Consider the following 25,640-nt stretch of genomic DNA (forward strand, 5'->3'; position numbering starts at 1 on the left):
AAAAAGGTAAACAGTCAGTATCAATATCAAGTCGCGCATTAGCTGTGAGTGAAAACACAGAGAGACAAGAACATTTGTCATGATTTCATTAGATGGTCAGAGAAAAGAGGAAAAGACAAAACAAAAACAAGCGTGAGTCTGCAAATCACACCGGCCTAACACACTCACGCACGGCTTTGAAATCTATACAATTACATTGAGACATTGTTTCCTCATCGCCCTAACCTGTTTCGTGTTGGAAGGAAAGCACAAGTCTAAATCCTTGGCATCAAGAACAAAAGCCTGGAGACTGTCACTACAACAAATCCCTGCATGACTCTGCTTGGCCAGCTGCTTTACTCAGAAAGGCCGCTTTATGATTGGTTTTACGCAGTCAGTATTGACACTGACGCACGTTGGAACATGATACGTTCATCTTAAACGGTTGGGAGGAAGTGAGTAATGCGCTTCTTTCAAACATAAATCTCTTATACTGAAATGATTCCCTTTCTCTGGGGAAATGCGCCGTGGCATTAAAGTCATAAACAAATATAGACAAATCTCTGAGACCTCCCTGACAGCGATCAACATGTGTGACGACTCAGGTTTCTTTTAAATTAAACCCACAATTCTAAAAAGTACTGTTTTGTAACTTAATATAAAGTTACGTTATATTAAATTTTATTATATTAAGTTAGAATAAAGGCCCATAGGATTCTGTGGTGGAGTGAAGGGAAATTTTACACTACATCACACAGCACAGCGCAGGTGTTAAGAAGCTGCAACGTGTGAATCTACAGATATGATGAATTGCAAATGTCATGTTGAATCATCATTAGATTACACGCTTTAGCTGCACCTTACTGGAGCTGCGTGACGTTTTGATTAAATCATCAATGAACGATGTGTGACAGACTGTGTTTGTATAGGACATCATGAGGCAAGACGGTGTTGGTTCCTGTCATTACTGTATTCAAACACTTTCAAATCCTTTTTCTTTTGTTTCATTTTATGCAATTGTGATATTAAATATATATCAGATCTGTAATCTTTGTTATGTAAATTCAAATTCAGCTCTGAACCTTCAAATACTACAATATGCACATCCCAGATATTATACTGCAAATTATACTCACACAAGTGTAGTTCAGTCAAAGGTTAGCAATCCAGAGAAAACAACAACCAGGCACACATAAACACACAAACACATATATATGCGTGTGTGAATCGTTCGTGGGTGCTGATTTAAACAACATACGCTTAGACACACATGTAGTACACACACACTGCACACTTCTTGTCTAGTTAGGCTTCACAGATCATTTATCATTTACTGAGTTTGTAGGTGAGATCCAAGCCCACGCTGCTATGCATTTATATAGAGAATTTATGATAAAAGAGGCCAGCGTTTGATATTACGTTAATAATCTCACATCACATGTATGATGTATCTTTTGATATTAATAGAATTTCCTCTACAACTGATACGACACAGTTGTAAAAGGCAGCCCTGGAAAGCTGCTGTACAATTATATTCAGCTCGGCTCAGTGGGAACGTTTGTCATCTTGACATATCATCAGTTGAGTGCAGCGCGGCCATACTGGAAAATTTGTGCATCTGAATGAGCACATCTGTTCACTCACGTCCACATTCCACTTTAGTATATTTAAATCTACCTGACTTCACACCATATGTGTATACAGTGTGTCCCTGCAGTTCATTTCCCCCAGCTCTCAGAAATGGGCTTGACTCCGCCCAGACATCAGTGTCAATCTGATGAGTGGGTGTCTAACAGTGTGTGAAGCTCACATCAAAGGCATGCCGATTTAAATGCCCAGCCTTGGGAGAAAGCAGGGAGGAGAAAGACTTCATAGGAATAAGGGATGAAGAGGGAGGGAACAATTGGAAGTGGAGTTGGTGGGGGGGGGGGGGCACGGATTTTACACTGTTCACTGAGCCCCATTACAGAACAGGTTTGGTTTGGGAGTGGATGTCTGAGACTGCAGTCGCTAACAAGTCGAATCAAGACTCCCTGATTTAATCTCACCGTTAATCCAGCAGATAACATTAAACAGCAAGTTCGCACACTGGTGGTATGACTCACTGCCACAAACAATCTTCTCAACATCATTCATTGCCAATGAGGGTTTTTTTTATAAAAAGCCACACAGAAAAACATCACACTGCACAGACTTAAGGAGATGTGCTCTCACAAAGTTACATGTGAGCACACACACAGACTCTAAAGAGCTGGATGTGCTTAAGGGTTAGCAGGCAGAGCCACCAGCCTCCTCATTAGCACAAATAAGATCGTAGGCAGATACGGGCCTCTCCTTCTCTCCCCCTCCGTCTCGTCGTCCCTCCTCTCCTCTGTTCTCTGTGCACAAATGAGTCCTCGTCCTCGTCCTCTAACTCGCCTCTGAGAAAAAACAATGGCACATGGATGTGTCTGTAGGAGGAGGACGCAGAGGAAGGAACACAGCAGAGAAAATGTCCTCTTGACTTATTTAATCATCTGCTGAAAAATAAATGTTCAATATCACCGGGGTAAGATTTATGACACTGGGAAGTTTGGTTGTGCTGTGACCTCAGGAAGCATCACATTGAAATGAGTCCCCTTGGCCGCTACTGTAATAATTATTCATGAAGGCAAGGGTGGGTCAGTAGGTCACCATGGGCTGGGATCAGTCTGTCAAGTCGGTCATCAAAACAAAACATGAATATAATAAATATTCAAAACCAGGGGAAATGTATTCAACAATACTGAATATTAGATGTGCACAAACTTGAATTTTTCAACCAACAGACTGTCCCAGGCTCCTGAATTTTGGTCAGTGTCTTTTTTCTCTCTCTCTTTTTCTTCTTTTTGCCCAAATTCAGAGAAATGAACATGAAAGCCAAAGAAAACACCTTTGACCTTGGCTCTTTTAGGGAAGTGCCTCCTTCACCCTGTCACTTTCCATGTTGTAGTCCAGCCAAGCCAGGCAACTGCTGTAAGATCGAGATGCTGTCCACTCATTTCTCATTACCCTCTGCGCTTCAAATCAATAGTTAATTACCTCCTTACCTTAAAAAAAAAATAAAATTCTGCGCTTATCCAGCTAGAGAAGTGGACAGCACAGGGGCAGGCAGATATTTGCCAGGCTGAGGGGCTCGGTGTTATGCAGGGTGAAACTGTTCTCCCTCCACTGCTACTTATTGGCCCCATCAGTGTCCCTCTCAGAAGCTGGCATTCCATTTTGCGCTGTGTGGGCACTTCATTTCTCTTCACCTCACAATTTCCATTCCTCACGCTCGCGCAGACACACACACGCCGAGACACAAATATTCATGGACAATTTCTCTCTATCTGCCCCTCTCTTGCCAAGAACTCAGTGTTTAATAAGAGATTACATTTATGGTGAGGAGAAGGGCAGGCAAATGGTGAAATATGTCCACATGTCCTGAACCTGGGAGAGGCACTGGCACTTACTCATTAATAATGGGACAGGCCCCAGGCCCAAGCCCTTAGCTCTCCGTCTCTACTCATTTCCTTTCCACACATCAAAGCTGTGTGTATGTGTTGGGGATCGCGCACATTCACATCTGTGATCGTGTGCGCGCGAGTGTGCGTGATTGTCAGTCCCTGTGAGAAACAGCCTGTGGACAAGCCGTCTTTTATTTAATCGGAAGTGAAGCAGCTTCCACCAGCGTTGGTAATTTCAGCCCTATTAACGCTCTGCTGTTAATTCCTCTGGGCGCTTGAGAGGCAGCATCCTCTGGGCTGCTGAATCATTTAAAGTGGAAAAAGTACCACAAAGTTGTTGAGCTTCTTTTTTTTTCCTTTTTACCCCTCCCTTTGTACAGTAGCAACTTCATATCATGTACATTTAGGCAAGACATTTGCTAAATAAACATAGAAACATGCAGGGAGTTTGTGTGTGTGCTGAGCCAATATTCTTATCAGTTTTATTATAGAAAAATTTCCCACACATTTAAAGCCACAAAAACACTGCACCACTATACGGGCCTCCTCCTTCTCCCTCGTCTGCCTCTGTCCCGCCAGCCTTCCCACTCGCAGCCCTTAGCCTGAGCCGTAGGGCTTAAAAGTCAAATTAAATCATTCTGGGCCCGACTCAAAAACAGATCTCATTATAACAATCATAAATGAACCTCTTTGTTCCTACAAGCTTACAACCCCAACAGTCTCTTTAGTCCCTTCCTGTTCCTGCCAGTCCTGCGTCTAGTCCGTCTTCAGAGGGACAGGCTCATATTTCACTTATTCCTTGTAGTAGACCCTATAGTGCTTCATAAATGCATCTGTTTTTAACTAGAAAAAAAAGACACAGGTGAGGGTGGGTGGAGGGGAGAAAAGAGGGAGAGAAGCAGGGAGAAACAAGCAATTATTCCCAGGCAGGACATTTTAAGAGAAGGTGGGAGAGAGGGAGGGTACTAGGAACTACTCACAGATTGTATTGAAACTTTAAAAAAAAAAAAAAGAACAATCTGGCAGTAAAGAAGAAAAAACAGCCAGGATGTCGAGTCAATAACAAGGTTTGGTAGATATGGACTGGACTAGCTGAGCTGATGCAGGGAAGGGAAGGGGTTGGGATGGACAGGGGGCAAAAGGGGCCACGAGGTGGAGGAGGAATGGTGAATATGGGTCTGTAAGCATAGAGGGCCCTGGAGCCAGGCTGCGTGAACAGTGGGAAATAAGACTCGATAATCAATGCTTTCTCTTCTCGCCTCTCAACTCAACGAATATCGAAGAGGCTCCCCTTTCCTGCTGACTGAACAACTGTCACCCAATCTCTAGGACAGGTGATAATGGAGGGGGAAAAGGCCTGAGAGACAGAAAAAGAATGAGAAAAAGCAACATTTTTCACACCACCATCTCTGAGTGGTGGGGAAGCTGGGTCACTGCGCCCAATCAATTACAAGCATTGCCATTTTCCACTAGGTGTGGCCTGGAGGGTTATCTCTCAAGTTTGCGCTCTTCAAGCCTTGGTGAGTATGACCGTGTGTATATGTGTTTGTGTGTGTGTGCGCGCATCTGTGCCAATGTTGTGTGCTCCCCATTTAAGCGAACTGGCTTTACTAGGAAACAGATGACTCACACAGTTTGAGGTTGAACTGTGTCACGAGCGTCACCGCTTTCACTCCGGCGCTCTAATGTGTTTCGTATGTTGCTGATGCATTAGGTCTGCTTCTCGCCGAGATAGCACAGATAAGTCCTCAGCCCTCTTCCCACAGTCAGCCACCTGCTCTGATAAGGGCCAAGCACGAAGCAAAACGGGTGGCACCTCACGCCGCTGATAGCATCTCGGCAGCAAATCTCCAAACACGGGGATGTGTCAAAGGCACAGAGAGAGAGACAACGTGGTCAAAAAATATCTCTCCGCGGCGAGAGGGAGAAACAAAGTCTCAAGTTTGGAAAGGCGTAGACGTGGACTTGCATACACAAACAGACACATACAAGAAAGGACATACTGTTTTCATCCCCTCTGTTCTCCCTTGGTACCATTCATTCTCACACTGAGATGTACACAGAAATGTGCACATGCATACCAGCCCCCAACCTGCATCCACCATCTGGCCTTCCCAAAGCTCAGATGTCTCTGGGTAGGGTGAACTGTGAGAGGGACTGTATGTGTGTATTTGTGCATGTGTGTGTGTGTGTGTGTGTGTGTGTGTGTGTGTGACGTGTGAGTGAAAGAGAGAGGAGCCAGCGATCATATTGTGCAAGAGAAAATGCGTGCTATACATTATACAGCAATATGTGCACAAAAGAGACCGGCACCGACCACAGATTCTTTGTCTGCGTGCAAGCACAATACTTCCACAGAAAAGGCAGCGCCACGCATTTACAGCACTACAGGTACATGAGCTGCAGGCAGGGGTTTGTACCGCGGGGTCGTCATAGCTGACTAGGCTGCGTAAGCGCACCTTAACACCGAGTAGTCTTTTCACTGTGGGCAAAATAAAGGCTCCATTATTGGAGGAGGCCATGTCTGCTGCCCCTGCCAGCTATAATGGCTTTAGCAGTCTACTGACGACACAGGCATCCAAACGTACAATACACACACGGCGGTACAAAACGAGTGGAAAATTGATTTCTACTTCAGGTGGTCCCAGGTCAGCGGTAGTGCCTAGGGCCAAAATACACTTGTAGAACTCACACACACACATACACACACACACACACACACACAGTCCTTCACGTCCTTTCAGTCCAACCGCCTTAACCCATGGACCTATGTTACTCTTATATTTTCATTCTTCTCTTTTCTAACCATTTCAAACGAGAGCGCAGAGGAAAGGAGCAATGTTCCATTCACATCCATTAGAGGCTCAACAGGACTCTTATTTTTACAGGCTGTCTCCTCCGCATGGGTGGCGAGCTCACATGCATACCCAACTCACATGTTGAGTAGTCCAGGATTCTTAACTCAGCGCTACACTAGCCTCGCAAAAGCCGATGTAGCCTCGCCACGAGCTCAGTATTTCGGGTTCAAGGTTTAAGTCTGTGAAACAACTGAGAATCATTTGAGCCTGACCAGACACAATGGGCCAAGTTAAGAGCCTGCAGTGTGTTATTCAGTTCTTTCCAAAACTTAAGGGGGAAAAAAAATAAAACACTATTTTGACTGACTGACTGACTGACTGACTGACTGACCCTCACCCTGTTGGTGCGGGGTTAAAAACCAACAACAGTTTGTGATGCCTTTAACCATTAACTGTCTGAGTGAAAAGTGCCAATCATCTACCACACCTCTCAAATAGAAGAGTTCTCACGAGCCTTTCCAAAATCACAACTCCTGCAGCAAGATTAAGGTCTGGCAAAATTAACACAACTCCAGTAGCTTTTGTACTGTACTGATTAGAAAGAGCGCCCGCTAAGAGAGTAGTGATGATATCAATAATATGATACTTTATGAATCCCAGGGGGCAGATGCTGGCCTCTCTAAGCAGTGAGGTCAGAACAGTGGGTCAGCTATCACATATAATGCCCATCTGGAGTTGTTGCCCAAGAACTGGTGCTGGAACACGCAGCTCCATCCTTTAACTAACACCTCTGATTACTGTATATGAGTATATAGTCTTGACCTCTGTAACTATTGTATGTTGCTTTATTATTATTATTATTATTATTATTATTATGTTTATTCAAGCATCTGCATTCTCCAATGCATCCACTTGGCCCCTGAGGATGAGGCATTATCACAATAGAGTACAGGTACTTAACGCACCATCCTTTGGGACTGGTAATGTTCTCTTATCATACTCATACTGAATGCTGTTGCTGTTGTAGCCCTGCTGTTGCATGGCTCAGGTGTCTACTCCATGTCAGATAACTGTGTACGCGTACTTCCACACCCTTGTTAGATTGCAGGCTACTCATCTGTAAAACATACGTACTATATCCTTTTTTTTTTTTTTTTGGGAAACTGCACAGACCTCCCTTCTTCTGTCTCCCTCATCTTTTTATCTCCCTCGATCCCCGTCTATCTTTCAACTGCTGTTTCATCCGTACCCCCCCTTTTCCCGTTCCTCCTCCCTCCACCACCCAGTTCCAGGCCGTTAAAAGAGCGGGCTTATCTAAGCCTAATTGGTTTAAGGGCAAACAGAAATAAGCAATGCCTCTGTAAGTAGGGGAGAATTACTGCTGCTGTTGGCAAGAACCGTCCGCACACCACGGAGAGAGAAAGAGAGAGAGCGAACGAGCAGAAGTGTAGAGAGAGACGAGAGGGGCGAATGGAGAGATTAGTGAAGAGAATTATGAAAGACAGAGTGGGATAGAGAAATGAGGGAGAAAAAGGGAGGTGGAGATGAAAGTGGGCAAAGAGAAGGTGAAGAGGAGAGGGAGAAATGGAGAGAGAAGACAAATGAGGGTGAAAGAGAGCGCTGCACATGCTTCTTTTTCTAATAGCATGCAAATCCCCGTCTCCACTCTCCTCTCTGTTAGCCCTCTGCTTTGGGTGTGACTGTGCCTCCATCCCTCCTCAATAAGTTGTCAGCGAATGCATTTCTCTTCGGAGTGCTTTGTGTGTGTGAGAGTATGTGTGTGTGTGTGTGTGTGTGTGTGTGTGTGCGTAGCGCTGCCTAGACTTTGAATCCAACACATCCAAAGTTCTGTAATCAACTTCACACTCGATTTAACTGTTCCTGGTCCTTCATCCCTCCTCAATGAGACACAAAAACACACAACTTTATCGCCACACACACACACACAGACACTGTACAATCTTCACTGCTCAATCTCATTTTCCTATTCTCTCAACTCGCCATCCTTTCATGCCTGCCTGGTTCTCACTCCGTACTTACTCAGCTCATTAATGGTGTGTGTGCGCATGTGGTGTTTACTCTGAGTGTGTGCATATAGGGAGGTAAAATAAATCATTCAATTCATCACAACTGTGTGTCCATATGGTCAAGGCTGCTGCTTAACTCTAAAGTTACCAACCCTGTCCACACACACGCACACACGCACACACACGGATCTCTGACACTCTGTGGCTGACTTCGACCCATAATCAGATTAAGGGTGACTGGAAGGCAGGGATAATGTGGTCAATGGCTCTCCCACACCCTGACACTCACTCACTCACACACACAATGCACAGGCGCAACAAAAAAAAGAAAAGAAAAAGCAACAGATTGGGGTTCAGATCAGTGAAGATTTTAACCTGCCCATGGGACAATCTCCTTTCAATTAGCGACCCAAACAAGGAAATCACTTTCATCCTTGTTACTGAGGTAACCCAGGGGCCATCTCCCTGCCCATCTGTTTCTTTCTCATCCCATCTTTTGGAGTAGAAATCCCACACCCCTTTTATAAGCAGGAGAAATTTCACTCCTCCCTATACCCCTCCTCCACTCATCCCTCCAAATTGACATTTCTCATTGACATTCACATCGGGTAAACATTTGAACTTGAAAATATCCACCCTCGCAGAGGTAGCAATTTGGGCCTGGGCTCGGTATCCATGGCTGTGTTGAAATCTGATGAGCACAAACAAGAAAGCCACCAGCGAATTACAGAGCACAGCCGGAGCTGGGAACAGTCCAGGAGCAGAGTTGTAAATGATGAAAGAGAGGAGCTGCATGTGAGAAAACTTGTTTTATTTGTGCTTCTAATTTACTTATTTACGCTTTCTGGGGCGGATACAGGCAGTCATGGGGAAGCTGGTGTGTTTTATTGGTGAGAGTGAGCTACTGTACAGTACAATAAAAGAAGACACTGTGGTGCTGCTGGGATATCTATCCGGCAGCTAATGTCTGAGGCTACAGCCCAGTGTTCGGTCCCCAGGGGCCCACAGCGGAAATGAAAAACATGTTTAACTGTGGAGATATTAGCTACTGGTGGCACCGCTGCTTGTCCAGATGGGTGTGGGAGAGAAAGAGAAGAGGAAATAAAGACAAAGACAGAAACAAGGAAATGTGGATGGTTGAAGAGAAAGAAAAAAAATACACCCTTTTCTTTCCTTTTTTCCCTCTTTTTCTTTAAATCAAGTTGTTGATTTCTTTAAGTGAATTTACCCCCACCATGACATGCATATTTACTATCCACGCAAACCCACGATCTGAGAGTTTGTCTCAGCAATTCCATACACTGAACGATGCTCAGGGGCTTGTGGTAATTGTATTATAAATTACAATTTTAACAGCAAACGTGACGGGAATCATTGCAGACGCGAGAGGCACTTACATGAGGGAAAACTAATTTCTCGTGGGATACTGACAATTTGAAATAATGACTACAATTTAGAGAGGAGACTCCTCCTGTCCTGCACACAATCAGGAAGACGGAGGGGGGGTTTTAAAAAAAAAAAACATGTTTATATGACCACTGATAAACTACAGTGTGCAATTTAAACGGCATTTCGTATAATCAGACTCGGATCGGACAGTAGCCTACATCACTCTTCACATGGACAAGCAGCATCAGTGACAAGCAGCGGAGCGGGAGCGACCGCTGCTTCGACATAAAGGGATAACCACGGCGATCTGCTGCGATCCACGTGTATGTCATCCCTGTACCTCTACAGCCACAGTCACAGGCACCAGCGCTGCCCGGCACACAACGCCGCCAGCATCCCCGAGACCGGGCGCGTCTTTCGGAGAGAGGAGCGTTTCCATTACATCTACAATTAAAAAAAAAAAAAGTAGGATATGATCCCAATTTTCTCATTTACCTTCCATCGCAGAGGAGGTGATGACCAGCACGCATAAAAGCGCAAACAAATCCACTGTCATGGCAGAAGGGTAGTCTCCACAGCGTGTCCCCAAATAACCAAGACGCACGGCACGCGTCAAAAGAATCCCCTCAGTTGTCAGCGCGCGGTACTCCACCAAGATAGCCTTGTGTTGTGAGTCACATTTCAAGCCGTAGTAAACAATGTGTGACAATCAGCGCAGGGGAAGAGCGGAGTGTAGGGACTGAGGGGGTGCGAGGAGCAAGGGGGTGGTGGTGGTGGTGGTGGTGGTGGTGTGGGGGGGTTGTGGAAGGAGGAGGAGGAGGTGGTGGAGGAGAGAGTGGAGGGCGAGGGGGGGGGGACCCTACATTTGCCTGCTCGCGGCCCCAGTGGAGCGCCGGGGCCAATCACTGACGGGGAGCTGAAACTCACTAACCAATCGACAGCCCGCCGCTCCGCCCACCGCGCATTGTCAAAACACAAAACTTTTCCTTGACCTATTTGATGCGGCGTCCGGTGCACTGAAGGCAAATAGCGCCACCAGTCGGGTGATTGTAGCTACTGCATCCTTTGGTTTAAAAAAAAAAAAAAAAAAGCCCACAGCCAACCTGACCCACCCGTGGGAGACGATCCTGTGCTTCAAAAATAATCCTGCTGTTCAAACCATTTATCAGACTCAGTGATGTCTCTTATGGCCTTTCTCACTCTCCCTGATTGTAACTGTGGTCTACACTGAACATTATCTTGACTAAAGACGTTTGTCTTCAAGAATCATAAGGAGGTTTTGCCCAAAATAAGATTAAAAAGCTGGTTGATTTATGTTTTTCATCCTGTTTTCATTACTAAACAGCAGCCACATTGGTTGTTTGCCAACTACCCCACCCCCACCCCCACCCCACCGACAATAGTGTTTAAGGCTTCTGGACGCCTGGTGTCATAGCCTCATCTGGCACTCTCACTCTCCACTACTCAGGCAAGTGCAGACCTCATTTGCAATCAGGATGTTCTTTAATAGCATTGGGATATTCGGCTGCACCTCATAATGATATTAAACAGGCGTTGCACATCAGTTCCCACCCTTTGACCCCCCATCACCCCTTTTGTCTGCACGTGTGCTGCAACAGATGGTACGCACAATGAGCCTTTCCCCACTGGGACGTGGCGAACCGGGGTCTGCCTCAGCAGAGGAAGGGGGCGGTTGCCACCCTGTAGCCCAGAACCATACACCTGTCTTGGGCTAGATATGTCCCCCACAAGTCCCCGGAGCAGAGGAAGTGGGATGGGGTTGTTAATCTACAGCCTGAGTAGGCCTGGTTTTACCCCGGGCCACTGGATGGCCTAATACTTCAGTGCTGTCCCCTCACAGCACACTGGCCCAGATACTTTTTACCTGCTTTACTTTTTTATGGACTTAGTGAATGAACTGAAAAAGTAGGATGAATGAACTAAAAATGTGTTTTTTAAAAATATTGTGTAGCTTATGAAATAAACACTCACATTTTACCGCATACCTAGTGCGTGTTGACCACAGAGAAGCTTTTCACCACATCCATTCATTGTGCTCCCCTGTGATCCGACTCCTAACCTTTACAATGACAAAACTCAAACACACTGGAAATGAAAAGTGACTCACACTTAATAAATGGTTGTTCCAACTGTGGCAAAGGCCAGAGGATGAACTGGGGCAGACACAGTGGTTCAGGAGCATCAGGCAGCGGTTGCTAACTTGGGAAAGCCGTTGATGAGAGCATTTGTCATTTTTAATGGTGTGGTGAGGAGTGGCGCTATAGTGTGACATGGCACAGCTCAGCATGGCCTCTGGTGCTGGCTGGTTTTGAAGGCCTCTTATAGCCACCTGGCCTTATTTGTCACCAGGCCAGCCATCATCACCTATGACTGCACAGGTCATCTCCAAATACAGGAGCAGCACAGAGCAATCTGTCCCTGTTTGCTGTCCACACCCTAGGGGGGGAAGGAAGGAAGGAAGAGTATGAGGGTTTGTAGGGACAATAGTGCTGCTGCTGTAGCACATCCTGCCTTACAATGCACGCAAAGACAAACGCACGCATACAATAACACAAATGTGCTTGCAGTCTCTCACCCACACAGCACTCTGATAATGATCCACACAAAGCCACACGAGCACTTGCCTACTTCAGCTCAAGAGCCTCGGCCCAATACCAATACTGAGTCCAAACACATTGTAGAGAGCCTCTCATTCTCTCTGTGGCCTGATTTTTTCTGTGTGGTTAAGCCTACAAGTGTAGCATCCCAGATCTATTCTCTTTTCTTCATTCCTCCATTTCTCCCCCTTTTTCCAATTCAAGACCAGATTCAAAACAAAATAAAAATGCAACCTCACCGGGTTGGTGCTCTGGGACTTGTGATTGATTAAATGTTTTTCCATCCCCTGGATTGTGTGAGCTGACCCTAAATTCATTGCGATTTTGACCTGTAAACATCCAGCCAGCATCTGCCTCTCCACAACCAATGTGCCATGACCTTTACATTTCTCCTCTGTCTCCTGTTTCCTGATTCCTGTTTGGTTGCTCGAAAAAAAAAATAAAAAAAAATCACAGTTTTTTTTGATGGAGTCAGACAGGAATTACAAAATGGTGTGTAGCTCGTTCAGTACACTGACAACAACATTAAGAGCAACAGAGAATACCCTGCACACACAAGGAAGACCTTTTGGGATGAAAATGCAGAGTGCAGGCTTTACCTTAGATGCAGACTCATTATTTAGATTTGTGGTGCAGGAGTGCATATGAGAGGTATAGTTGATGACAAGCAGACATACACAAGGCAGCGGATGATTATAATGATACAGTCATATAGGAAAATGAGAGAGGTTTCCCAGAGAGCCCAGAAGCTGGGAAGGTTTAGTCTGGTGATGAATATGAATGCATGAAAATGAAATGCCTAAGTCAATATGGAGACAGCACAGGGACCCTGGTGACAGAGGAGTGTAGTGCTACACCCACCCTGGGGGGATAGACTGGTTATTAGGCTGGGCTTTTGCCTCATCCATCGTCACGAGTCAGGGTGCTGGCCAGGCCATTGACAATATGAGTACAGAGCCAGGGCTGAATACAGATGTGCTCTGGACCAGTGTTCCCCAAATAGAGGGTCAGGACTCACTAGCAAGTCCCAGCCACATTTGTACTTTCTGGGTCACAACTCAAGAGACATGATGGAAAATAGGTTCATTGTGGGGGGATGCATGAGGTTGGTTGAGTTTGCCACAAAATGTATTTTTACCAGCTACACAGGCTCAGGCTAACCTCTCTGGACTTATACAGCAAAGTACAAACAAACTGATTTTCTACAGTGGGCCAAAATGTAGATAGAAGTTGTAAAAAAAAACAAATCTCAAAAGCTGCATTTAACCAGAGCTTATAAAAAAAAAGTTTGAAGGTTACTCTTAGGCTTGTGGTAAAAACTCATGCAAGAGATGAGATGTTTTTTTGAGTTTCGAGAGTAGAACGACTGTGTGACAGTAGGTCAGGCAGGGAGATAGGGCTGCAGCTAAATACAGCACTCTCATTAATCTGCCAATGATGCCAAGACTGATGGTACCTGTCTCCTGCTATCCGCACACAGACACCTCAGAGACATTCATTGCACTTCTGTGACACAGAGCAACTCACCGAAGGAAGCATCTGTACCTGCACACACGCACACACAGAATAGATCCGATAAATGTTTATGTTTTTGTGTGGGTAAGTGAGAGAGGGAGGAGCAATTACACTCCATTTCTCCTCGCAGAGACACAATGAAACCATTATTTGTTTTAAGTATCGCAATTTGATTAATAAGTCGTTAGCTCGCATTCATTCTATTCGAGATTCGAGCTTTTTGGTTGCCATTAATCACAACAATACAATGAGGAGATGCTGCTCAGCGCTGAATGAGTAAGAGCTTCATTATAGCTTGCTCTTTGTCAAGTGCATGAGTGCACATGTGTGTGTCAGAGAAACACTGAGAGATTGACTCCCGGGTTCATGTGCAAGAGGCTCTGTTCCTGCTTCTGTTTACTCCCTTGCGTGTCTGTGCGTATGCATGTTTGTGCACTTGAACGTGCATGTGCGGCGTGGCTGACTCAAACACAGAAGGATGGATAATAAATCGGTGCATCCCCCAACTCAGTCACCCCATGCTCTGTCAGCTGCCATGAGGTTTTCCGGAGCAGACAATGTTCTAGCAGCAAGCTACCCAATCCATCTCTCAGAGGGTGTCGCCAGACCAGTGCGAAAAACACAACTCCAACAACATTCAAAATCGTGCACGGACCCCTTAACAACTCACTAATTAATTATTTGTCTTGATGGCTATGGTGATTAGGATGTATCCATTTGCTCATGATTAGGGATCTGTAATCACAGAGGTTAATAGGGTTCTCGTTCACTCACCTCCTTTGTTTCACTTGTAGCATTTAAGAAAGTTTCCTATTAACCATGTGGCCTCATCCCCCTCTGGTGTAATACACCTTTCAAATTATGCATCAACCTTTCCCACCTCCCCCAAAAGAGGCGCCTTGACAACAACAACATTTGACACATGGTAAATTGTTTTTTGTATCCCCGAACACGTTATCGTGGTCTGGTCGACTGGAGAGTCTCATAAAGTAGTTTTCTGGCTACAAAAGCAACATTTAGGAGGTGGACTTGTTAATGAGGAAAAACAAAACTAGCCTGACAGCTCATCACTTTACGTCAGCTCCTGGTGACAGCCTATCCCACTCGTTCTTGTCTAGTTGTTTGCTTCACGGGGACACCATCAAAATGCAGCCCTCTGTCTCCACAGACCTGTCTTTTTCTCCCCTCCCTGGCCTGTGACAGAGAGTTCGGTGCAATCTATCAACCTCAGCCAGGGCCAGTCCTTCGTAGAAGGCATGTATGTATGGACAGAAGGCGCGTACACAACAGCGCACATCCCTGAGTCCGTCACGCTAAATGGGATAAACATCTGGTGGTGGAGGGAGAGAGAAAACTAAGGTCAAATCAATCTGCCCTCTGTCTGCCATACACTGATCCCCTGTCATAGGCTAACCTCTGCAAAACCCAGCAAATGAAACTCCAGTGCTGCATTTGAATACAAAGAGTGTAGCAGTTGCGTCTGGCTTCAACATAGTGGATAAGAGTCCCTTCTGACAGATGAACTCACTGGCAGAGTCAAATGTCTATTACAGAATGTAAATGGTGTGGATGGTCAGAGAAGCCGCAAGAATAATGGAAATAGGATCCTATGGGCGGATGTATGTGACACAAGAAACTGAATTTAAATAATGTTTGAATTATTACCATAAATTCCAGGTGTCCACTTTGAGGTTCCTTCTCACCCCCAAACCTTCACTTCCTGTGTGCCACAGTTAAGCTTGATTTATGCTTCTGCCTCGAGTCGACGGCGTACCCCTGTAGAGCCCGCTGTGACGCTGCAGACAACTACGCTGTCACCTGATGTGCACCTCCAAAAAAGTCTAACTTTACGTCAATGCAATGCAGGCTGCGAGGGCTGTGATTGGCCCACTCAGAACGTCAATGCTATACCATCATTTTTAAAGTGTTCGCAGTGTTGTTTCACATCAATCATCCCTCACTCCATAAACACTCTTTCCACTTCGGTCGCAGTTGTTTACTCTGCCTGGAAGAACAAAGCAGTAAGATAAACAAAGTTTTGCAAAGTCAATGAATAGCGGTGAATTGCACAGCGACGAGTTCTCTCGACACAGAACTTCGAAAGGTGCGCGACGGCGTCACCAGCGTAGTTACAGTGTGGAGTGACGCACAATATAAACCAGACTCACAAAATCCCAATGGGTTTTTGGAATGGTCAAAAAATCCATACAATTTCTAAAAGCCCCTTCTACTGTATGTACCTGTCACCTGTCACTCGCTCACAGCTCAAGTTTCAACCCTCATGTTGCACTAATCATAATAAATATAACCTACACATAGCAGCAGTAAAGTGCATGGATTGGAGAGTAATATTTTGCACACAGGTTCACCTTGCATGTGATATGCATTATGTCACCAGACAGGTTGTTTTCAACAGTAATTGTTAGACTGTCGAGTCTGTGTAGTAAAGAGTGACTGGGAAGGTGTAGACAGGGGAAAAGGATGAGAGGTTGAGGAACGGGAGCTAGAGGGAGTGAAGCCGGAGCAGTAACATCAGCAGCTGAGTTTGAAGGTTGAGGAAAGAGTGGAGGGATGTCAGAGAGAGGGATATGGCTGTAACACAGGCCAGGAGTCTACTCACAGCTGCAACTTCTTCATCCTCTCATCTTGGACTGACGGTGGACGAGGCGCTGTGTTGACTCGCTGTCACTTCTTGAGGTAATAATAATAATAAGAAAGACAAGCCAGAAATAGCTGATTAGCATGCTAAATTTCTCATGACATAATGACAACATTTTCTTCAAGTACTACATTGTTGACATACCGGTATGCTTGATATATTGTTGATAAACTAAACTGTTTTGTTTTTTTTTACTTTTAGTTGAAAAACTGAATCTGAATATTATCATTTGAAATTCCCAATAAACTTGAAATCTGAAATGCTGAGTACATTTGCTCTGAGGCCTTACTGAGAGTTCAGCTCAATATATTTCCACATTCAGTTCTCACAATTTAAATTCAGTCTTGCAATTCAACAGTAGGGCTGCCAGTTTATGCTGCCAAGATTCTGTTCATTATATTAAATTTTATCAGATTAAACAATGCAAATTCAAATTATGCATCCAAAATTCATCTCAAGAATACAATTATTCATGTTGAGCAATTCAGGTTGAAATATAAATGACTCAAATTCAAATTCAGTTTCTAGTTGCACATGTTTCTGCCCAAATAAATCCACCATAATCTATAAGACTCAAGGGTTAAGAGTCAAAAAGGGACAGGATCCCCCGAGAGGTTGTAATAATGAATGGGCTACACACCAAAAGACTTGGATGGCTGAAAGAAAATAAGAGGCAATCACAACATGAGTGGGACAAAAATTGCAAAGCTATTCCTGAAGGAAATGTCATGACGTAACCAACCACAGTCATCTGTCTGATGAATGTTTACTAGACAGTTATCTTAGTGACAATTCATCCTTGAGTTCATCCTGAAGTGCAAAACTGCAGCCTACAATTCAAATTCATACATATCCTATGCAAACATTTTTGAGACCTCGATGTAATAAATGCTAAATGCTCCTTTTGCATTTTGAGGGGCAAAAAGGATAAAAAGAAAACAGAGAACATTTTCTCCCAAGAAACCCTACTGCATCATAAAATCAACCTTCTCTATTCATATTTTCATCAAAATATACTAGAGAATGTTGTTCGCTGGCTGCGAGAAATTGATAAAACTTTGAGTCATTAACTCACACACTGAATGGAAGTATGTTGAAACTTCAGACAAAATATGAATAAATGCCACAGAGAAATAGTCTGGTGCAGAGAAGGTACATTGGTGAAATTAAGGTTTCTCCAGGTCAAATGAGAAAATGTCGAGAAATGTGGTTTCTTTGTCCATTTGAACTCAGTGAAGCTAATGAATAGTAACAAAGAAAGCAGTTGGACTTGACAGTTAAAATTAAACTTGAAACTGTGTTGTGGGTTTAGAGTTGTAGAACTTTCTGAATAATGCATTGTTCAGGTTACAATTGTAAATGTAGATATAGGCTCAGTTGTTGTTGTTATTTGGCTACCATTGCCAGTTTGTTTTCACCAAGATAGACGCTGTATTCAATTCAGGTTGACTGACGGTTCTAACAAATACCTTGAAGGTATTTTGCAGCTCCCATGATTCATTTTTGAACCTCCATCTATACATCTACTACAAGAAGTTCAAACACAGATCACTGCCTTACTGTATATTACTCAAGAAGGAACATCCAAAGTTGGAAAATGAAGCCACCACAGAAGTACCGGTAACAAAAACTGAGGCTCCAAAGGTCAATCCCCATTGACTCCCATGCTAAAATGCCAAACTTTGCAGTATAAATGAGTTATGTTTCCAGCATAAACAAACCGTTTGGGTATATAACTAATCTTCCCCTCAATGACAACTGTACTGTACGGGGGTCCTATTTAAAATGTATTAAGTTCAACATAATTGAGGGCATGCTAAGGTAAGTGACAAGTAGGTAAACATATTGCTACAATGACTGCACCAAGGTCCCTTTTTCAAAAGTGCCCCTTCCTCTTGGCTGGCTTCAAAACCTTTTCACTATATCATGTTGGCGACATCCATCAAATATATGATATTATTACGTGCACAATGTGCTAAAGGCATAAAACAAATCAGTGAATACAAAAGCCCCATTAGGTGTGAAGAGGGCCTTTCATGTCAGCGACTGCATGGCTCTCTGTATCTTAGGAGACAGAGACTAGAGGGCTTTATACAGATATGATGTCAATAGACTATATCAATGTTCAGCAAAAGGCAGGTCTTAGGCCTCAAGCATCAACCACATCTTTCATTCAGCCATAAAGCCAGTCACTTTTTTATGTTGTATGGACAGCCTGTCATTTACATCTCCAGTCTTGTGGTGGAACATAAAAGATACATACACAGTAAATAACGCATTCTTTGAGTAATAACAGAGTAAAGCTCTGTCTGTTAGTCTTTACTTACAAAGAGGAAAACATGACATCTGCCGTCACACACAATACTGATGAAGGCATTTATTCATGAAGAAATTGGTCTCCCCCCTTAAACAAAAAAACTGACCTTGGCTTGAACTTAACTACTGACCCCTGGGAGAAATGTTTAAAATACAGCGGATAATATTTTGGCTATGGTTCTTTAATGAGCAAATTTATTTATATCAAATCTTTGTTCATGTTAATTTCATTTAACTGTCATTTTGATGCATTTCCATTCCATAAAATGAAATAGCATTTCTCTAAAACACCAGACAAAAATAACAGCAATGAAGTGGTGGTTTAAATGAAGCCATACATCAGTCACACCACCATTAATCACTCCCCCTGAAGGACAATGTGTATATTAAAAAACATGTACATGGGCGGTGCGTGGCGCAGTGGTTAAAGCAGCCGCCCCATGTAGAGGCTACAGTCCTCAACGCAGGCGTCCCCGGTTCGAGTCCTGCGTCGGGCAGACCTTTCCTGCATGTCATTCCCCCTCTCTCTGCCTCCCCCTTTCCTGTCTATCTCACTGTACTATCAAATAAAGGCAAAAAAGCCCAAAAAATATACTTAAAAAAAAAAAAAACATGTACATGAAAGATTGATCAAATTATTTCATTTAATCACTATTTATTTATCTGGAACTATTGGCTTGGCTATGCAGTAAACAGAACATACCGTAGCCTAGTTCCCATTTACTCCAAAATAGTATAGGTGAGGTGAAAAGAGGTGAGGTGGCTTCTTTTCTACCAGTAGGTAGGTACATTTGTTTTACTTATTGCTCATTCACTGGGACTCTTGGCTGATTCATCAGCTAAACTGATTTTTGTGCTGAAATCTCACTACAAGGTTTATTTAAACCATTGCTCAATGTTTTCTCATAAAGTCATTCATGCCAAAATCTTTTGTTGTTTTGAAGGTTCCTTTTTTTTCTTTTAACACATAAATAAAAATCATGAATTCTTTTGCCTCAAACTACAGAGATCTGGCATTGGTGGGGTATTGGTTTTAAAAGCTATGAAGGCTCTATTGAGTTCCAGCCACCTGTTTGCATAGCAACACAAGGTTGGTTAAAGCTATGGTCGACGTTGAGAAAGATTGATCATTATTATTAACATAATTTTTAGATGGTGGTTATGGCCCAATATTACGACCTACACAATGTGAAGAGCAAAAGGAACGGAAAAGATCCATTTTCTCTAGCAGCTGCAGGCCTGCAAAGAAAGTGACCAGTCACAGTCATACGGGTCCGTATGGCTGTGATTGGTCACTCTCTCCTCCATCCAATCCCCTCGCTCAATTTTGACACTCTCTTGCTCCTTGGCCCGCCTCGTCCCGACCTCCTTCCGCATTTGAAACTACGAGCGGTTTGTATTCTTCACGTCCTGTATTTAGACACATTCAATACATGAATTCAGCGGCCTGAATCATCGGGTCATCGTTTGACCGATGGAGAAAGCTCCGCCCAGATATGAGCCTGAAAAGCGGTGCTGATACAGCAGAGTTTTTGTTGAACAGGTAGTCTTTTGTTTTTATTGTGGAAGTTGTGACTTGTGAATCCGACATTGTTACTCCGCATTCAAAGCTGACGCCGAGTTTGGTTTCTGCCTGCTGGCTTGTTGCTCTGTGTGTCGTTAGGAAGCTCAGAGGGGAGGGGTGTGTGTGTGGGGGGGTGGTTGCCTTTTTCAAATTTCTCTCATCGTCTTTCACAACTTTAAAGTTCAGCAACAGGTGTGATTTTTGAGGTCAGCACTTTTCTTTAGTCAAATAATATAGTTCTTATAGCAGAGACTGAACGGGATCTACAGAATAAATATTGCAAATTACTGGTGCAGTGAATGTCAACAAAGATTAGGCTATACTCATCATCACAAAATGTATTAAAGACAAAAAGGATACTGAAGCTTATTGTGTTTCATAATGGTTCAGTTCTTTTGTCACGCTCAGATGGTTACCTCAGATGACTATCTAACTTTTGGTACAAATAAGAACCCTGTCAGAATCTGCTAGTATGTGTGCTGTTAAAAATATGGTCAAGCTTTGCCAAAAATCTTTGGTGCAATATGTTCATGCACCTGTCCAGTTTAGGATTGCAATGCAATGACCTGGCTTGGAGACAAACAAAAGGGGAGACGGATCAAAACATAGAGCAGTGTGTTGCTTTTTGGATTTGTAGGAAAATGTCCCTAAGCTGTGTAAGATGGGTGTCATGTTAAATAATGCAAAATGCGTAACTGTGACAGTGAGATATTGTAAATGTGTTAGTACCTGAGTGTAATAGACAGGCATGACAGTAAAAAAAATGCAACCTACGTCAAATTATATCTAAGGGTTTGGTTTCTCCAAATGAAAGAACATCATTTTTGTCTTGTTTCTATACCCAAACATACAGATACAAGTTGGTTTTGGTGGGTATTTAAACAGGCTCACCCCATTGCTGAGATTCATGGCACTGGTGTGTGAGTGGAACTTCAGTTGCTCTGCACGCAGCAATGAAAAATTATACTTTAAAAATTCAACAAGCCTTCCCAGACAAGCAATCCATAAACTTCCATGTGTAATCTTCTTACTGAAAGCATGTCTACCAACATTATGACTAAAGATTGATTTGGACATAATGTTTTTCCACAGATATGCATTTAGACTAATTCAACTGCCATTTCTCACATTCATATTCATTCACAGTCTATTGTTAATATTTTCTATGAATACAGAGATAATCCAACAGTTCCACTCAAACCACAGGGGTAGGCCTACCTAGTGGTCACTTCGTCAGTTCACCTGCAGTTCTCAGGGTCCAGACTATGTTTGGTGATACTTCAGTGACAATATTGATTGAGGTCAGATATGAATCAGATTCTCGGAGATCTAACACTAAATAGCCTATTTCTATCTAGGGGGAAAAAAACACTAATGGACCCCAAACGCCTGTGCTTTTTATTTAACATCTAAGTAAGTAGATAGATGAAATGTGCATTAATGACTACAGTGCAAAGGCTACACATTGTATGAGCGGCTTTCTTCTTGCAAATCTTGAATAATGTTTTGTTTTAGTACCAGCTCTTCTTTTTATTCATATGTTTCAAAAATCTGAGATGCAGCCACACCTGTGCTGAGGTGGTGCAGCTTGATTACCCACCTGTGGGCACATTTGATGCCTAGCCTGTGTAGGCTATTGTTAAATCTTAGCTTGTTTTAAATGTTATGTAAACACAGTAGCTAACCCTACCCACTATGACAAGTTTACATATTTACTTACTTGTGTCAAGCAAATAAAGCCATGTTGAGTCACTCATTCAGAGAAGTCGCAGTGCAGGCAGAGGTCCAGGGAAGCTCACAGGCTAGGCTAAAAATAAAAACCGCAGAACGTAGACGTTAGCTAGGCTATGTGTTGAACTTTCGGCTCCCAACAACATCTCTTCTTTCGTTCGTTTACTCACATTTCTTGACATGGCCACTGCCAGGTTGTGTGCTCTTACATGTGTACTTTTATTGTGAAGTTGCGCGCTAGGTGCAGGTCAGGTGGGTGAGCCTCTTGTGCCAATGAAAGTGATCAGCCATGGATGTGTGATCAGCGCGTTTTTTGTTTTCGCGTGTTGCGTCATGACACACCTGACACTGCGGCCCACACAGCCGCCATTTTGGCTCCGACCATTGCATGTTCTAGGTACTAAATATTTTCAAACAGTTTGGTTTGTTATGAACATCAGAAATGCAGTCATGATACTGCATACTTAAAATTACCGGATTACTTATTTTACTATTATTTATTTCTTTTTCTACTTTTATATTCTATATGACCATGAAATATTGCTGTGCTTGATGTGCTGTGTTCTTTACTTTTTTTCTTCTTTTTCCTCTTTTCTTTTTCCTCCACTTATTTTTTCTCTTCATTTTATTTGTATTTTCTTTTTTCATTTTTCTCTTCATTGAAAATCAATAAACATATTTAAAAAATTAAAAAAAAATTACCGGATTACTTAATCATGTACTTTCTATGAAAGTAACATTATGCAAATAGTTAGGCTAAAGTAATAGGCAGATAAGGACAAAATCTTGCAGTTATGAATATATTTTTTTAGTACAGATGACTGGATCACCCATCTATTGCAGCCAGCATCAGAGCAATTTAGATTTAAATCTGTTTCTTCAAAATTTCATCTCATTGTGTTGAGAGAAAAAGGGTCTGGGTATGTAGCCTAGCTTCTGCAGCAGCACACCTGTGCTCACTTTTCTAGGTCAGCTTCACACATAAATAGGAGAGTGGGAAAGATACTAGTTGATAACCAGCACCTTTCCAGCAGCAGTGTGCCTGTGTTTTAAGTCAAATTAATTTCATTATCCGAGACCCAGTCGGTTTAATTAAAGTTCTGTTTGTTTTGGTTTTCAATTTTGCATAGTATTTTCTTATTAATCACTCTTCCGACTGACTGGCCTATTGTAGTTTATGATTACATTTTGCTCTTTGAGTTTGTTGGCATTTCATTTCCAGTTTTCCATTTTATTTTATTTTATTTTATTCTGCACCACATGGTCACAAAATTCTCTTTAAAATGATGGACGTCATGTTTCACATTCATATAGGGTACACAGAATTCAGAAATGCAAACAACCGGTCTCAGTGGTAGGCCTACAGGAAATGATGATAACTTTGACAGGAGGAAAGAACAAAAGAATTCATAAAAAGATGCAGAAGACATCAATAAATGTCATAACAGCCGTGCTCAAAGCATTTTGCTTGGAGGATTGGACGTGTAAAATTATACTTGGCTGTGGGACAACAATGCACTTGGACATTTATTATTTAGATAATGACCTCATTTAACACATGGACACATCAACACAACAGTTACGCAGCTAGCACACACGCAAGCAAACACGCAAGCAAACAATAGCGCCAACTTAACAGAATGACCTTCTGATATTAACATTGACCTTTGAAAGCAATCTTTCCTCCCAGCATGCATCATCAGATCAATAAACATTGCTGCCAGGTGATGCTCAGAGCATTATCGGCCTGTTGCAGGCTCAGTGATATGACACACACACACTCGCGCAGACACACACAGAAATGCAACAAAGCCTGCATGTCAAATCTAAATGTCAAACCCATGTGCTGCACATAGAATCTGTGTTATAGCAGTAATCATTGTCATAATACACACTTCAATGCACACTAAATCCAGCATTGACTTATTGACCGTTACTAATTGTCAATCAGTGTTTTGTGTTATGTGTTTAAAAAGCAATGAGTGCAAGTGAGAAAAGCAATTAACAGTTCCCAATCCCATCTTTCACTCACTTTCACAATACTACTACGTTTCCATTCTTTTTCTCATTTCGCCTGCTCGTTTTGAGTCTACGCTCCTACCGCATAAATGCAGGTGGCTCAGCCATGTCTCTGTTCTTGGTTCAACCTCCTTATCCAATCAGAAGCAGACCCCATTACCACACAGTTTCCCAGTCAATGATTTCTCATTTAGACCACACTCCCCAGATCCTCAGCTTATTGAGAGCTTGATGGATGACCTGTCGAATATGCACATTGTGTGTGTGTGTGTGTGTGTGTGTGTGTGTGTGTGTGTGTGTGCGTGTGCGTGTGCGTGTGCGTGGAATGAGAAACTATTTAAAACGCCTTTGAGTCAAAGTCCCTCAGCTCTCCCATTCTTAAAAAAGTTTAAATCTTTCCCTGTGACAGCATCTTTATTTTTGTAAAGAAGAAAGAGAATGTTTAAATATTTATCCATCCATCTGTATGTTTGTAATGTATAATCTCATACAGAGACAATTTCCTGTTTTTCATCTGGAAAAAATTGCAGTCTAAGTATTACACAAACTCTTTCTCCTGCTACTTTCTAAGAAATCTCAACCGTCCTAAGTGGAACAGCTGGGAAATGTAACTGTTGCATGGTCACTATCTAAGTGTGTCTTTTTTCTAGATAAGATGTCAGTCTTGGCAGCTTGATGTCCGTTAACACATCTTTGAAGAAGATATTTGTAAGTTTTACTACATCATGGCCACCATTAACACCTGTTCACTTATCAGTCTAGAGGAAATGGTGCAAGTTAATCATCAAATTTCAGTAAGTCTCCAGAAGTAACACCAGTGTAAACTCTTGTACACAGCACACATCTTTTCTTCTGCTCGTTAGCATGCTAATAAGCTACCCTGTCTAGTCAGCTTCAAATATTGACACACTGTAGTCCCCAGTGTATCGACATTGTGCTGCTAGAGGGTGGATTAAAACCTCTTAGGACGCAACGATGGCCAAAGTTCTTGTCAAGTAAATAATGTTCACCACCAACTCCTGACAAGAGGGTTTGGTGGCAAAGTAAATTTCCAAGTAGCCTCAATAATTGCCCAGTAAGCTATTTATTATCAGTAAACAGTAACAGCCATACATAATCTATAACATACTGAATACAGGGCATGAGTAGGCTACGTTCTGTGGGCATAGGATTATGACAAAATAAGTTCTGCCAACTGAGCACACTTGCTACAATGTTGTTGAACACAATTTCCAGATCACATTTTCAGTCATTTTCTGGAACACAGTAAAATATCAAATATAATGTGCTACACTACATTACCAGTGAGAGGCAGTTGGCCTCTATCTGGTTTAATGGAAACAGCATGAATAAAGACAGCAGGGTGAATATCAAATTCCCAATTCAGTGTGATACAGCATCTCATATACTCTGCAGAGGCCACATAAATCCTGTGATTACCTTGAAACTGCTGTGAAATTTGCTGAAAACGCTGTGTATGCGAAGAGACCACAAGCATCACTAAGTGTCACTGAGGTCTACTCATTTCCAAGGTTCTTTAATTGCAGAAATGTTCACA

General features: G+C 42.9%; 1 protein-coding gene across 3 annotated transcripts in view; it reads right to left on the reverse strand.

The window, feature by feature from the left end:
• The window catches only part of ephb1 (EPH receptor B1), a 164,256-nt gene extending 141,960 nt beyond the window's left edge, over positions 1–22,296 (reverse strand). Inside the window, exons 1-2 of one of the 3 annotated variants that reach the window (XM_085805599.1) lie at positions 22,234–22,296; positions 16,414–16,484 (exon numbers count right to left, since the gene is read on the reverse strand). Coding sequence is in view for 2 of the 3 variants with exons in the window: in XM_085805597.1 (XP_085661723.1) it covers positions 10,156–10,216 (61 nt within the window). In the remaining variant the exon portion in view is untranslated. Of the gene's footprint in view, positions 1–10,155; positions 10,589–16,413; positions 16,485–22,233 lie in introns of those variants that run through there. The other 2 variants (XM_085805597.1, XM_085805596.1) reach the window with 2 other exon arrangements.
• Between the last annotated feature and the right edge of the window lie 3,344 nt (positions 22,297–25,640).

The sequence above is a fragment of the Trachurus japonicus genome, chromosome 17 (genome assembly GCF_045865225.1).
Source record: "Trachurus japonicus isolate A0001 chromosome 17, Traja_1.0".
NCBI lineage: Eukaryota > Metazoa > Chordata > Actinopteri > Carangiformes > Carangidae > Trachurus > Trachurus japonicus.